Source organism: Myxocyprinus asiaticus, chromosome 10, assembly GCF_019703515.2.
Source record: "Myxocyprinus asiaticus isolate MX2 ecotype Aquarium Trade chromosome 10, UBuf_Myxa_2, whole genome shotgun sequence".
Taxonomy (NCBI): domain Eukaryota; kingdom Metazoa; phylum Chordata; class Actinopteri; order Cypriniformes; family Catostomidae; genus Myxocyprinus; species Myxocyprinus asiaticus.
In genome coordinates, this window is record NC_059353.1 from 23,034,603 (window position 1) to 23,051,242 (window position 16,640).

The following is a 16,640-nucleotide window of genomic DNA, read 5'->3' on the forward strand; positions in this document are numbered from 1 at the left end:
ATTCTGCCAGCCCTCTCCCTCTGTTCTTCATTTCTGCAAACAATCAATAGATTTCTATCTCTCAAAACCTTTGTCATATTTATATCCCCAATCTGATTTCACAAAACAGTTGTCAATTTCACTGGACTCATTGTTAAAATTCCCTTCTCCTCGCCAAATCTCAATATTATTTTAAATACCAAACCATCTTGATCGCTCCCTTCCACTCCTCTTTCATCACTTCCACTACGCCTGGTTTTCTTTGCCCTAATCCCTCCATAATTATTTTCTCTTTTCGCCCTCATTCTTCCACTTCTTTGACTTATTTCCATACTATCATCACTATCAGATTCTCCCCACTCTGGTCCATTCACAACACAGCTGTGCTTACCCGCCACCGCTTTCTTCATTTCATTTGATTTTCCCATTCTTGATACTTCTCTACGTTTCCGACCTCCAGTTGATAAACATGCTTTTCTTCCAAGATCGTCTGTTAAATTCCTGCAATTTTTTGGTTGGGAAGTTTTAACCATATAACTCGCAGCTACCCACACACCGATCTGGCGTTCGATTCTGGCCAACTCCAGCGTTGTTTTCTGTGCATGAAAACCAGTCTTGTCAAGCTACCTTGACAAGGGACAATGGAAAACATGAGGGCTTAAATACTAGACATGGGAGAACACATGACAAAAATGACCAATGAACAGACAGAATTGATAAGATAACAAGACAATGAAACAGTGAAAACAAGACACATGAACCTGCAGGGAAACATGAAATCACATGACAAGGGAACCACATGACATGAAACAGGAACTAAACTTTTCAAAATAAAAGACGTGAAAAACATGAATCAACAAAATAAACATGACAATAATGGGTTTTTTTCAACTTATGAGTAAAATAAGGTCTGTGGTGAACATTACTTGACAATACGTGGACATTTGTTGTACAACATACATTACACACTTTTATACCTCAAATGTAATTTTTTAGCCACCGTGTGATTTTTTTTTTTTTTTAAGGATGCAATTCAGTATGGCTTCAGAAGTCGCATTTGAGGTATGAAAGTGTGTCATTTACTATATGTTGTAGAACAAAACATCCACGAATTTATCAATTAGTATTTTACACAGACTTTGTGCATGCAGTGTATATATAGCACAAACAGAGGATGATACTCAAGCATACATCTTAAATCGATCCGAAGTGACAAATCAAATGAACATAGCATGAAATAGATTTTGGACACAGATGATACAAGCCCTGTTAAAAGAGTTTTCAAAGTCAATTATGTTTTACATTCAGGTGAACTGAAGAGTGAGGTAGAAGAAGAGGTTGAGCCAACTGAGGAGAAAGAAGATACAACCTGTAGATCAGCTGTAATTGAAAACATTCAAAACAATAGCCAAGAGTTTCTGGTAATGCTGGTGGAAAATGTGCTGAAGGGACATTCTGAGTCAAAGGACTTCAGTATTGAAATAATACCAGAGAGCCACTGTGCTGTGGTGACATTCTCTGATAATATGGGTAAGTCAGAGGTTGTGTTTTGTTCATCTCAAAGTTACTACTTGTCCCAACAGGATTTACTTTTCAGATGTACTTGCAAAAAAAACTCAAACCATTTTTCATGTAATTTTATTTCACAGATACAGCAAACTTTGTTAAGTCCTGCACAAGCAATGCAATGATTAAGAAGAAAAACATGAATGTCAGATTGCTTGAGACTACTTCAAAGGTGAAAGCAGAAGGTTTACCTTCGCATACGAACTCTGACTACCTCCTGCTCTATTTTGAAAAATTTGGGGAAGTAGAGGATGATGTGGTAATATTTGAAGAGGGACAATCAGCAATTATGACTTTTAAAAATCCCAAAGGTACATAAACAAAGTAGTTATATTTAAGAAATTGGGTTAATTCATCCTCCACAACTAAATATAATATAAAATGTTTGCTTTTTCAGATGTGCATTCGGTCATCAAAGAGCAACATCACATTAAAAAGCATCCATTCAGAGTACTGCCATACTATGAAACATTACAAACAGCCCTTTATGGAAAAGACAGACCCATACTAACTCTTCCAAAAGCATTTACAGAAAATATTGATGAGACTGTATGGCACCATTTAAAAGAAAACCAAAATTCTATGGATCTGATCAACCAAGCTATGTCTAGTTATTTTTGCGATCTGGATTTTCAGTCTTCAGCGGTGACGATCAAACCTTTGCCATCCCTACTTCAGCAAGGTGGGCAGACAAGAAAACTCATTCAGACTTGGAGAGAAAAGGCCTCCACTGAGTTCTCAGTGTCAGTGTCTAAGTTTAAATCCACTGAAATCTACATTCAGAAAGACACGTGGACTGAGATAGAATCTGAAATTCACAAAGCAGTTGCAGCAGTGACAGTCACACTGGTTCCCTATGTGGATCAAGGAACAATGGCTGTAGCAGGCCTGAAAGAAGATGTGAACAAGATTGAGAGTATTCTGAGAGGAATTGTTGAGAGAATCACCCAAAGAATACAAAGGAAGAAGGGCAGTGAGATGGATGAAATTGCAATGTCTCCTTCCATTTACAAACTTTTTCTCTGCAGTGGTTTGAAGCAGCAAATTTGTGACAAATTTCCAGAACTGGAGCTCACATACCATGCACACAGCCAAAATCTAACTTTGTACGGTCTAAAAACCGAGGTGCTGGAGACAAAGAATGAGATACTGCAGGATGTTGTCGATTTAATTCGTCAACCAGTTGAACTCCACCAATCTGTTTTAGATTTTCTGCATAACAAGGACCTAGAGAAAATGTCCACTGATTTGTTTTTTACAAATGGAATCGATGTATCATTGGTAGTAGAGGGAAAGAGAGCTTTGCTGGTTGGCAAAACAAAGAAGGCCTTGAATGATGCTGAGAGAAAACTGACAGCAGACCTAGGTCACCTGAGCTTTGCTGTAGAAGATTCCAGTGTTCTGGAAAGATCAGATTGGCAAGACCTGGTCTCTTACATAAGAAACACTGACACAGAGGTTACAGTACAGACGACTGTTAATGAAGTGGTGGTTTCTGGCTTTGTAGATTCCATCAAGGATGTTGAAAAAAAATTATGTGATTTTGTTAAGGAAAACTCTCAAACAGAGAAAAGCTTAAAGGCTCATAAGACTGTTGTCAAATTCATCAAGGATCACAAAAGGCAGGATTGGTCAGAAGAGGTAAAAGGTAAAATCAGTGTGAACTTTAAAGATGACACCATACTGATCAGTGGCCCATACCATCATGTCACTCAATATTTGCCTATGTTTGACACAATGCTTAAATCTATTCAACACTGCACCATGAAAATAGATAAACCAGGGGCAAAGAAGTTTTTCAAGGAAAAAGAATCAATGTGTGTTGCATTTGCCAAGACAAATATGGGTTGTTTGATCCAATTAATAGATCAGTATGAAACCCCACATGGCCTAATGAAATCAGATACAAAGCCAACTTATCAATTTAAAACACCAGAGGGGGTGGAAATTGCCATAAACAAAGCTGACATTTGTTCGTTTCAAGTGGATGCAGTAGTCGGTGCAAGTAAAGAGACTCTCCTACTGGATGAAGGTTTAGCAAAGGCACTCTCAGATGCTGCTGGCCCTAAACTTCAGGATGACTGTAATAAGTATGTCAAAAGTCGGCAGTTGATGACAGGTGATGCTGTTCTTTTTGATGCAGGAGGACAGCTTAGATGTAAACATGTCATCTTTGCAATAGGACCACAGTACAATTCTTCCAAACCTCAGGAGGCAGTAACACTCCTTAGGAAAACTGTAAAAAAGAGTCTGAATCTGGCTGATCAAGAAAGCTGCCAATCAGTGGCAATTCCAGCCATTAGCTCTGCTGGATTTGGCTTTCCTCTGGACCTTTGTGCAGATACCATTGTGAAAGCTATAAAAGAGTTCTGCAATATTTTTGGTGGGGACAGTGTTCTAAGTAGGATTCACCTGGTTGACACTAATGATATTACAGTTCGAGCTTTGGAAGCTGCAGTGAAGAAAATGTATGGGGTCACAGCAGTTAGTCACAACATGACAACCGGAGGTGGTCCAGGCCTGCAGCAAAACCAAAACCAAGCAAGTTCCTCTTCAAGCCAAGGCCAAAGTGCTGTTCACACTCAAGGGGCATCGCAAAGTTTTCAGACAAAAGAAGGCTTAACCATCTCCATTTTGAAAGGAAACATTGAGGACACAACAGTAAGTTTAACATTAACAGAGTTCATTGATTCATATGACAAAATAATATTTGTGATAGTTTTTTGCTAAAGGCTTTTTTAAATATTGTGAAATTAGATGTGATAAGTGACAGGCTTACATCTAGTTGAATTATCAAAATATTATGAAAAATGTTTTCCCCTAAAATATGAAAGACTTGAGGATTACTTTCTTCCAAATGCTCATAAATGGTCTAGGGTAGTCTCATTAGTGAAGTGTCAACTTAGCAACGTTTGCCAGTATCGTGAAAACGTACCTGTCATTCCATTCTCACCTCATTTCGGACGATTCCGTTATCCACTGTTTTCCTGAGCAACCACTGGGTGGCGCCATGATGATTCTAATAGCCTTTTCTGTTTCTGGTCTCGAGATGCAATCGTAAAACTAACCGAAACAACCGATCCAGACAGAGAACAACAACCATTTAAGTGTTATTTGGAGTAAAACTGAATTTCACGCTCAACTTGTGCAGTTGTTGGCTGTCATAACAACTCAAAGTAGTTAATGATATCAACGTAACTAACCTCGGACCATCACTTCATGTCATCAACATACTCAGATGAGGCACTGACAAAAAAACACAAAACAGTCATCTCGACTCTGTGAAGTATCGGCGCTATAGAGCCACATGTTTTTTGACAATACTTTACCCGGTAAGAATAAACACTGATGCAGGTGAAAACACTGGAGACCGGTAATTGAAAACAGGCGAACAGCAAAGGTGGACAGCAGGGGTGCCCATTACGTGGGCCACAATCGACCAGTCGATCACAAGACAACCACAGGTCAATCTCATTAACAGTTCAAAAGGAAAGGGAGTAGAGAGAATCTAGACAAATAACAAGAATCTTGAAGATCACTATTTATTTTCTCATTTTGGCTCCCCTGCTGGACCTTTAAAACATAGGATTGCAGGGGAAGACTCATTCAGATAGGTTTATGTGTAGGGTTGGGTTTGGTTATAGTTCTTCTGACCAGTCAGGAAGCGTTTTTTTTTTTTTTTCATGAATATAAACTCTGCCTCTGCCATCCTACGTTTTGGAAATCTGTCCCCTGCGCACTGTCTGACTGATAGGTGGCTTCTTTCTGTGTGCTGTGAGAGCACTCAAAGTAATGTGGATACCTGTCTGTGTGATGGTCATATGCACTTCAAAATGCCTGTCTTGGTGAGGTATTAATAGAAACACAGTTATGTCTAAAGAAAATGTAAACACGTACCAAAAAAAAGCAGATTGGTATCAAAATATCGTATCTCTGCATTTGGACTTGCAGTGCACATGCAGCCTAATAGACCTGCCACTGTCTAACAAAAAAAAAAAAAAAGAAATGAGAAAACCATTGCTCTTGGCTGGATAGCTTTAGTAGCTTTACAAAGTATTAATGTAATATAAACATACAATAAAGACATATAATCTATTTAGTTTTATGTTTTTATCATTAGACCTACTTTTTTAAATTTTGTATGTTTACATGAATAGGCCTACTTGATACTGCTGTTAGAAACTTTAAGCACTGTTTTCTTCATTTTTAAGGGCCAAGCACCAAAGGTGCTGTGGCACCTATTGTTTTTGTTAGTATTATTATTAGGGGCCAAGCACAGAAGGTGCTGTGGCACCTGTTGTTTTCGTTAGTATTATAATTATTAGGGGCCAAGCACTGAAAGTGCTGTAGCCCCTATTGTAACTGTTTGTATTATTAGGGGTCAAGCACCGACGGTATGATTTTCCCAATCAATGACTCCACTAAATAATCTCCAGAAAAATAATCTCCAAACCGAGCCGCACAGAAATTACTGTATAGAATTCTGATTTTCGCTTTTGTTTAAAAGTTACAGCATCACAAAGTTAACTAGGTCGATGTGAAAATGGATTTGATGCTGTATCTCGGCAACTCTTTGTCCTATCGAAACGAAACTTGTTATGCTTCATGAGGATCATGGTCTGAGGGTACATGCAGAGTTTAGCGACAGAGCCATCTATGGATCAAAAGATGTGAAAAATGAATATTTTTGCCCCTAACTTTTGAACTGTATGTCCTAAAATACAAATACAACTATACTGTCCCTCCACCATATTGAAATTTATTAAAAAATGATATATCTTTTTAATACATTGTCATATTTAAAAGAAAACTAGTGTGCATCATCCATATCATGTCCTGATGATATTTGAGCAGTTCGGAGACACCACCACCTATAGTTCAAAAGATAACCTACATTTCAGTGCTGACTCTAACCTCAGGAAGTCTCTTTTCCACTCAGTGGGCATGACTACTGAGTGGCTCAGTGTGTAAAAGCACTGATTTATAGTTTGATTGGTTGATTCCTATGGTGACCAATGTTATAGTTGATGTTATATTGTACTGGAGATCTTTATATTGTGTTTACTGAATAGTTGCAGGTTTTATCACAGATAATTTCTGTTTCCAGGTATACTTCTTGTTCTTCTTTGTCTTCATGTTGTTCTTCAGATATATAAGGGAGTGATATCTTTTGAAAGGATTGAGAAGTTTGGAGACAGCATTGCATGTAGTTCAAAAGAACATGGTCTGTTTAGCATGCTATCATGCTGCATGCTATGATAGCTTAGCATGCTAATCGGTTAGCATGCTAACCAACACATTTGTAAGGCTGTTTGATCACAATGCTATCCGTAGGCAACATTAGTTTAACATGCTAATCAGCTAGCATGTTAATCAGTTAAAAGCTAAACATGACCAGTCTGTTCTTTCTTTCTGCTGTGTTTGATATCAGCCATATTGGCTCTCCACCATTTTGAATACTTTTTTAATTCAAAACTTTCTGACTCTCAGCTTGGCATGTTTCTTTAGCATCTGTAAAACTTGTGGCAATTTAGTCCAGTGGTATGGTGTTTTATAACTGTGTGCTGTGGCGTTTGAAAGGTTGCTGGTTTGAGACCAGCTTGGGATGACTGGAAAAACTTTGAGTAATTGCAAAATGCCTCAAGACCTGTTTTTACTTTCTGCTGTGTGTGATATCAGCCATATCAGCACTCCACCTTTTGAATACTTTTAAAATTTAAAACATGCTGACTCTCATCTTGGTATACCTCTTCAACACCTGTGGCCCAGTGGTCTGTGTGCCATGCCTTTGTTCTCTAGAGAACAAAAGTTTGCCAGTTTGGGGCAACTTGAGAAATTTTGAGTATTTGCAAAATACGTGTTTCTTTCTTTCTGCTGTGTTTGATATCAGCCATATCGACACTCCACCATTTTGAATATTTATTTTTATTTAAAAACCTGATGACTCTCAGCTTGGTATGTTTTTTGAGGTGATGTGGTCTAGCAGTAAGATGCACCATATCTGGGTGCTGTGGAGATTGAAATGTTGCTGGTTTGAGACCAGCTTGGGGCATCTGGGAAAACTTTGAGTAATTGCAAAATACATCATGACAGAGTTGTTCTTTCTTTCTGTTGTGTTTGATATCAGCCATAGCACAACACCATTTAAAATAAAAACTTTATTCAAAACATGCTTTCTCTCAGCTTGGCATGTCTCTTTAGCACCTGTGAAACTTTTCTGTTTCTGTCACTTTTTAGGTGCTTTGTATGTCAAATTCATGCAATGTGTACCCCATGCTTATGCATATGGGGTAATGCTTGCTGTATCAGAGATTTTGAATTCTGTTTACTGAATGGTTGCTGGGCTTTACCCCAAGCAATTTTTTATTTTCCTCTTTGTTGGAAAGTTACATGAATATAAATGTGATCATGGTAAAAGCTGTGCTCGGCTGTAATTCCACTAAGTTCGGTATGTCCTCTTGTTGACTAGCAACTCTGTGTAGTGTAGAGCACACTGAACTCTAAAACAGAAAGTCATGGGTTCAGATCTGTGCTGGGATGATGTAAAGTGTGCTTTCTCTGTGAGATGTTTAGTGTTGTTCAATGGTTGCCATGCTGGTGCTTGTCCCTGTAATGTCTGTTTTCAGCTATTTTTTCTTTGTTCTTATTTTATTACTGACTTTTGGCCTACTGTTGTCTTGAACAATTTCTTGAGAAAAAAAATTATTACCTAATTAACAAAATAATTAGAATTAGTTTTGGTATCGAGAATCAAGTTTCACTGGTATCGTACCAAATAATTAAATGTTGGTATCGTGACAACACTCATGACAGGTAGATCTCATGCAATAGAAGTATGAGCACCCCTGTGTTACAGGCTTGGCAATCTTCGGATATTAGCATGTGTGTTTAACCGCAATGTTTTATTATCCTTATAAACAGATTAGTATAGTAACATTATATTATCATATCTAACCCAACCCCTAACCCTAAATCTAACAGACGGGTAAATTAATCACAATAATATTATTTACATTGCACTATACTATAGATATTTTTGAGCCCCTAATCCTACCCTGCCTCCTTAAAGGGATAGCTCACCCAAAAATGAAAATTATCTCATTATTTACTCACCCTCATGCCATCCCAGATGTGTATGGCTTTCTTTCTTCAGCAGAACACAAACAAAGATTTTTAGAAGAATATTTCAGCTCTGTGGGTCCTTACAATGCAAGTGAATGGTGATCAGACCTTTGTAGCTCCAAAAATCACATAATAGAAACACAAAAGTAATCCATATAACCGCATTGGTTAAATCCATATCTTCAGAAGTGATATAATAGGTGTCGGTGAGAAATGGATCAAAATGTAAGCCCTTTTTTGTACCGTAAATCTCCACTTTCACTTTCAGATGTGAAAGTGAAACTAAATAGGCACCACATAAAAGGACTTAAATTTTGATCTGTTTCTCACCCTCATCTATCACATCACTTCTGAAGATATAGATTAAAACACTGGAGTCATATAGATTACTTTTATGTTTCTTCATGTGAGTTTTGAAGCTACAAACATCTGATCATCATTCACTTGCAATGTAAGGACCTACAGAGCTGAGATGTTCTTCTAAAAATGTTAATTTGTGTTCTGCTGAAGAAAGAATACACATCTAGGATGGCATGAGGGTGAGTAAATGATGAGAGAATTTTCATTTTTGGGAGAATTATCCCTTTAACCAAATCTCAACAATATAAAAGATGTAACAGGCAGATTAAAGTACAGTCACAATAATTTCCTCCAAAAACATGACAAAAAGCACTATAAAAATATTCCAAACAACTCATGCTGCATTCAAAGTCCTCCAAAGTCACACAATAGCTCTGTGTGAGGAACAGAAGGAAACTGAAGGTTTTAATCACTGAAAACTTTCCTCTCTGTAAAGGCAGTCACATCACATGTACGTATATTAAAAAAATACATATATACGATACACAAGTATGCATGTCAAAATCAGTCATAAAATAGTCAGTGGAATGTGACATCACTTACATTGAAGCTGTGGTAACACTTTTTTTGTATTTATGCATTTGGCAGATGCTCAGTTTGTGTGTTCCCTGGGAATTGAACCCATGATCTTGGTGTTGCTAGTACCACATTCTATTAGTTGAGCTACAGGGTTTTAGTGTTATGGCGGACAGGGACCATGATCATTGAATAAAGACTTACATTTGGATCTGTTCCTCACACAAAGCCTTCACATGGCATTGGAAAATCTAGAATACAGAGTTGGAAGCAAGAACATTTATGATAATTTTTATGGTGCTTTTCTCATTTTTTGAGCCACAACTTAAACATTCTGAAAACTCTCTTTGTGTCCCACGGCAAACAAAATAAAAATAAAATGATAAAGCAATGAGTAAATTATGACAGAATGTTTATTTAATTTTTTATATAAAAATAAAACAACATTTAAAAAATTAAGCCTTGATTAAAGTAATGGAACGCTCTAAAATGAGTTCTATACGGCACCTGAGTGACCTTTAAAATACAGATTTGGTGGTGCAGGCAGAGTTGTCCTAGGGACGTTTTGTCATGAGAGTTAGTTGAAGGGTCCAAAAACCTTTTTTAATTATTATTTTAATTCCAAGTTGTAAAATGGTTGAGACACCTTGTAAAAAATAATATACATTCTCAATTCAGTTTGACTTGGAACAATCAAGTGTACATATCTGCTACTTTTTGTGCAGATGGATGTGGTTGTGAACACTCTTAGCAGCAACTTGAATCTAAGTGTTGGAGCTATTTCAAATGCCCTTCTAAAAGCAGCTGGACCTCAGCTGCAGGTTCTGCTCAATGAGCAAGTCACAGGAACTCCAAATAATGGAGCAGTCATTGTAACAACAGGTGCAAACCTTAAAAACCAACTGGTGTTCCATGCAGTTGTACCACACTGGAATCAGGGACAAGGCTCAGAGATGAAGGTATTTTCATTTATTATTTCTTACCTGAAATGTAACGCCTATTAATGTCTATTAACAAAATAGTTTCCTTTTTATCTCAAACTTAGAGAAAATTCTGTAAATTATTTGTCAAATAAAACTGACTTGAATCTATTTAGTGATCAGTGTTTAAAAGGCTGATACTTTTAATAACTTTATTTTCTCTTTGAGCAGATGCTGGAAGATATAATTGATAAGTGTTTGAATGAGGCAGAAAAGCGAGAGCAGAGCTCCATTGTGTTCTCTGCCATTGGCACAGGAAACCTGGGATTTCCAAAGGCACTCGTAGTTTGCACAATGCTGGACCTAGTCCTAAAGTTTAGCAATAAAAGGAGTTCAAAACATTTGCAGGAAGTAGTATTTGCTCTTCACCCCAAAGACACAGCAACAATTCAGGTACCTGATGTGTGATGTCAGCCTTTTTTAACTACATATGGTCAAACTTTAAGATTCTGTTGATTTTTGAAACATTTTCAATAACATTTTATTACTCAAAAGGTATTTACAGATGAATTCAACAAAAGGTTTATGCCCCAGTATACCTCAGCAAATAACCCCACGCAACAGCAGAGCACAGGTGCACTGACAGCTTGTTTTAAATGGCTTAATCTTTATGATTGTATGAACATATATTTAATTGATTGAGTGGTATATACTTGATTAAAACTAATTATCATTCTGTCATGTTCAACTAGTTATGTTATATTTTATAATGAATCACAGGGCCCTTCTCAAAGGTCACAGTGAAATCTGGGATATATGAGACTATAGTGGGAGGAACAACACTTCAGGTTCTGCAAGGTGATATCACTGCAGAGAAAACTGATGTCATAGTGAACTCCAGCAATAAAGAGTTCACACTGAAGTCAGGTATGGTTTACTTTTTTTTTTTTTTAAGTTTGTAGAAGACTGTTAGAGGGATAGTTCACCTACATTTTTTAATTTTGTCATCATTTACTCACCCTTATGTTGTTCCAAACTTGTATGACTATTTCTTTTTTTCTTGGAACACTAAAGGAGGCGTTAGGCAGAATGTTCTCCGCAGTCACCATTCACTTATTGCATCTTTTTCAACACACTGAAAGTGAATGATGACTGAGGCCATTAGTCTCTAACATTCTGTCTAACATCTCTTTTTGTGTTCCACGAAACGGATACGGGTTTGGAACAACATGAATATGAGTAAATGACAACAGAATTTTCATTGTTGGTTGAACTAATCCTTTAACTCCTCTACATCTAAACTCATGACTTTTCAAATGCTGTTGCATTGAATTGCTTGACTGCATCATCTGATAAAATAGGAATAACAAAGTTGAGAGTTCCAAATAAAACACGTTAATAAACTTTTATCTTAACCTAGGTGTCTCAAAGGCTATTTTGGATAAGGCTGGTCCAAATGTAGAAGCTGAGTGCCAGCAACTTGGTAAGAAACCTTTTTAATTCTTAAATAATATGATAATAATTAAATAATTAACAAATTCTTAAATAAAATTATTTATTAATGAAAAATACTTTCATGAGTGAAACTGAGGAATTTAACACACTGAACATAATAGGTGGTGTCTCAAAAATATGGTTTATGTGCTTTTTTAGGGGCCCAGCCTAACAAAGGACTGATAATGACTCAAGCAGGAAATTTACAATGTAAAAAGATTATCCACATTTCAGCACAAAGCAATAGCAACTTAATCCAAAAACAGGCTAAAAAGGCTATGCAAATGTGTGCTAAGGAAAAGTTCACCTCCATCTCATTCCCAGCTATTGGTACAGGTGAGGCCAAACTCAACAGCAAAAAGCACAGATGAGAGGAAAAGCAACAGTGCTCATTTACTTGTAAAACATTACATACACTCACTGATCACTTTATTAGGAACACTATGGTCCTAATAAAGTGCCCGATGTGATCTTCTACTGTTGTAGCCCATACGCCTCAAGGTTCGGTATGTTGTGCATTCTGAGATGCTATTCTGCTCACTACAATTGTACAGAGTGGTTATCTGAGTTACCGTTGCCTTTCTGTCAGCTTGAACCAGTCTGGCCATTCTCTGTTGACCTCTCTTATCAACAAGGCATTTCCATCCGCAGAGCTTTTTTTTTTTTTTTTTTTTTTTTACCATTACCATTCGGAGTAATCTCTAGAGACTGTTGTATGTGAAAATCCCAGGAGATCAGCAGCTACAGAAATACTCAAACCAGCCCGTCTGGCACCAACAATCATATCATGGTCGAAATCACTGAGATAAATTTTTTTTCTCCATTCTGATGGTTGATGAGAACCTTAACTGACCTGTATCTGCGTGATTTTATGCATTGCACTGCTGCCACACGATTGGCTGATTAGATAATTACATGAATAAGGAGATGTACAGGTGTACCTAATAAAGTGCTCAGTGAGTGTATACTGTACAGTATATGTACAGTACATGGCCTTATAGACGAACAACATACATTAATCTTTTTAAAAACACTATATTAGTTTCCATTTATTGTTAATCTAGTGCTTAAATTTCCACTTTTGAAAAATTATTTCTGATTCATGTTTATGCCAGAAACAGTGTGTTGCTTGTAGGGGATATTTTATAACATTTTATAATGTACTTGTTAAGCTTAGATTATAATTCAATTAAATAATTAATTTCACCATACAAAGAGTGCAAATGATTTTACTTTTGATAAAAGTTCCATCTACCATTTTAAATAAATTTGTGGTTATAAAGGTCTTTCTCTATCACTTACTGAATAATGACGGTATATACATTTACTGATAAAAAATAAGGTCACAAGTTAACACATTAATTTTGGAATCCCAAATTTTTACACTACCTGTATGTTGTCAATGCAAAAATGAAAATGTAACAAAACACATGAATTTTTTTAGGACAAGCAGGGATGTCTCCGGGTCAAGTAGCAGATTCTATGATGGATGCTGTGGTGGACATGGTAAAACAGACGCCACAGTCCTCTCTCAAGCTGGTCAGAATGGTCGTCTTCCAGGCCCCCATGCTCACTGAATTCTACAAAAGCATGCAGAATCGAGAAGTCACTCACAAACAAGAGGAGAGTACCTGGTCAAAAATCAAAAGTATGGTTCTTTTCACTTTCATTTCTGCCTAATAACCAAATTTTATAGAACATCTAACTATTTAAATAGACTTTAAAATCACGCAATAACCAGACTGATCTCGTGTGAAATTGGTGACAGGTTAATTTTTTTGGCTGCGTTTTCTGCTTTCTGAATTTCTGAACTACCCCAGTGGTCTAAGCTGGAACTAGTTCAACGCATGTGCACCTTTGCACAGCACACAAGACATGAGCAACCATTATCCAAATTAAACTTTTGAGTTGTAATTAGACTAATGTACTCCTAACCCAAATCAAACCCTAACTCTAACAATACTGAGACCGAAACGGCATTCATTTCTTACTTCTTTGCAAAGTAAGTATCTCGCTAGCCAGATATAAAAAGGAATGTGATGACAGAGGCACAACATGGACAGTTTTCGGGAGCATGAACATTTTCTGGAATTCGGATTAGGTGTAATAAAATTTGGAACTAACACGCCAGTTTCTCACGAAATCATGTTGCTAAAAGAGTAAAACAGAATGGTTTATGTGAAATGTAACTTAAAAACTTGTTTCTTTATTCCAATGTTGTGTATTCTTACAGCATATGCTGCTAGTGTTAAATCTTTCTTGACTGGATCTTGGGAGAAAGAAATTAAGCAACATGGTGGCAAAGACTTTGTCATTGAAGGCATTAGAGTAGTAGATCCATTGTGTTTGTCTATCTGTGGACCATCACAAAAAGAAGTGGACAAAACTAAGCATTTTATAGAGAATATGCTCTCTCAGGAACAAACAATTCAGTCCATTACTGACACAGCAATACTTAGCTTCTCTGATAAAGACCAACAGCATATCAAGGATATGCAAAGCACATTAGATGTGACTATAAGGCTGGAATACAAAGCCCTTAAAGGTTCAAAGGGTACCACAGGAGAGGCCACACTCACAGTGGAAGGTCTCACCCGAGATGTTCTCATCGCCGTTCAAGATATCCAAGACATGCTCAAATCAGCCAGAGAGGGAGAGATACTGAAGAGAGATATGGAATACACAAGTGAATTTGTGGATTGGCAGTATGAACAGGGTGGGCAATATAAGAGTTTTGATCAACGTACAAACTTAGAGTTGGAACAGGCCCTTGGTAGAGGTGCTGCAGACATCAAAATATCCTTACAAGGCCAGAGTTACCAGATCAAACTGCCTGAGGGTCCTGCCGTTAGCACCAGTGGTGGCAACCAGATGAATATAAGACGCATTGACAAACTGAAAGGTATTTGCTGCATATTAACATTAATTGATAGACAAATAATTATTGAACAAAAGATTTGAGTGATTTTCCTGGGATTTGAGCCTAAACAATACTTTCGCAATTCCTTTTTATTTAAATAAAGATGTTTATAATTAATATTGTTGGGGTTCCGATACCTGACTTACTGCACTATACTTAAAATTGGTGTAACATTTTTAGAGTTGACATTTATTAACTAGAATTTATTTTTCAGCAGCTACTGAAAGTATCCCACAGAATTGGGATGCCATGGCGCCTAAAGAGTTGTACAAAGTGTGTAACTTGCAACCAACAAGCTCTGAATACAAAGATGTATTGAGGCTCTTCAAGGCCTCTTGTCCTAACAAAAATGTTGTGAAGGTGTGTTTCATTTTATGGTGTTATTTTTTTCATATCACATGGCCTAGAAAGAGTTGAACTGCCTAACAAACTAAATGCCTTTCTGTCTTTTTAGCAAGTTTTCTGAACAATAACTTTTAGCTATGGCTACAATCCTTAATGCAAGATTTGTGTATGTAGCTATAACTTTTAACATTATTCAATACTGACTTGCATAGTGTCACTTTAACACCACTCCTTTTAATTTTACATTTAATGTAGTACAATTAAATGAAAATGTGCTAGTAACTTGACAAGGAAATAAACACATGACAACACAGAGACTACTTAATATCAGATTTATGTCCTTTATTTGATTCTTACCTTGTTTTAACTGTTGTTTTCTATAATAGATTGAACGAATACAAAATCCTGGTATGTGGAAGAATTATCAAAATAACAAAAGTGTCATGGAACAAAAGAATGGTCATCAAAACAATGAGAAAAAACTGTTTCATGGAACCAGTGAACAGACCTTAACACACATTAATAAGAGTGGCTTTAATCGCAGCTATGCAGGACAAAATGGTAAATCCGGCATTTGCTAGAATAATATAACTACTTAAGTGTTCAAAAGACCCAATGCCATCCAAATCATCCTACTGCATTTGATAAATAGATATAGTTGTTCATCTATTAATGTTGTTTGTTACAGCTGCAGCATATGGAAATGGAACTTACTTTGCACTTAATGCAAGCTATTCTGCCAGCAACACGTACTCAGTGCCTAATGCTCAGGGACAGAAGCATATGTACCTCTGCAGAGTCCTTACAGGAGACTTTACTAGAGGACTTGGGGGGATGATTGTCCCTCCTCCAAAAACTACCACCGGCTTTGATCTGTATGACACAGTCGTGGACAACCCTGCTGCTCCGACTATTTTTGTGGTATTCCGTGATGATAATGCTTATCCAGAATATTTAATCACTTTCACTTAGTCAATAAAGTTTAATCATATTACACAGTCAAGCTGAGGGCTTCAACACATTTGATAGAATTATGCAGAACATTTTAAAATGACACTATAAGTTCCCATAGTATGTCTTACTGTATCATTTTAATGTGAAAGTGCTTGAATTATGTTAAAATAGAATGAATGAATAAATGAATGGTTTAGGCTACAGACATGTACTGTTCTGGTTTTCTGAATTTCTACAGTCAAATATTTAGCTGTAAAGTGTACAAAATTGTGTCTTATTGTTAATTCATGTGATATATTCAAACAAGACAGGGTGCAAGCAAATTTATACAAACTGCACCTCAAATAAAGAGCTTCAGAACGTAAAAAGTTTTATTGTCTTTTTTTGTTTGTTTTTTGTTTCACCCTTGTATTTAGACACACACTCAACATACAAATATTAAGCAAATACCTGTGGCATCCAGA

At 36.7% G+C, this 16,640-nt stretch overlaps 1 protein-coding gene across 2 annotated transcripts in view; it reads left to right on the forward strand.

The window, feature by feature from the left end:
- The window catches only part of parp14rs1 (poly(ADP-ribose) polymerase family member 14-related sequence 1), a 24,250-nt gene extending 7,710 nt beyond the window's left edge, over positions 1-16,540 (forward strand). Inside the window, exons 4-17 of one of the 2 annotated variants that reach the window (XM_051708373.1) lie at positions 1,288-1,509; positions 1,629-1,856; positions 1,943-4,206; positions 10,269-10,502; positions 10,695-10,916; positions 11,019-11,097; positions 11,244-11,390; positions 11,884-11,946; positions 12,117-12,293; positions 13,402-13,605; positions 14,191-14,859; positions 15,092-15,237; positions 15,609-15,783; positions 15,911-16,540. In XM_051708373.1, the coding sequence (XP_051564333.1) occupies positions 1,288-1,509; positions 1,629-1,856; positions 1,943-4,206; positions 10,269-10,502; positions 10,695-10,916; positions 11,019-11,097; positions 11,244-11,390; positions 11,884-11,946; positions 12,117-12,293; positions 13,402-13,605; positions 14,191-14,859; positions 15,092-15,237; positions 15,609-15,783; positions 15,911-16,194 (5,114 nt within the window). In that variant the 3' untranslated portion in view covers positions 16,195-16,540. The remainder of the gene's footprint in view (positions 1-1,287; positions 1,510-1,628; positions 1,857-1,942; positions 4,207-10,268; positions 10,503-10,694; positions 10,917-11,018; positions 11,098-11,243; positions 11,391-11,883; positions 11,947-12,116; positions 12,294-13,401; positions 13,606-14,190; positions 14,860-15,091; positions 15,238-15,608; positions 15,784-15,910) is intronic. The other variant, XM_051708374.1, reaches the window with a different exon arrangement.
- Positions 16,541-16,640: the final 100 nt, after the last annotated feature.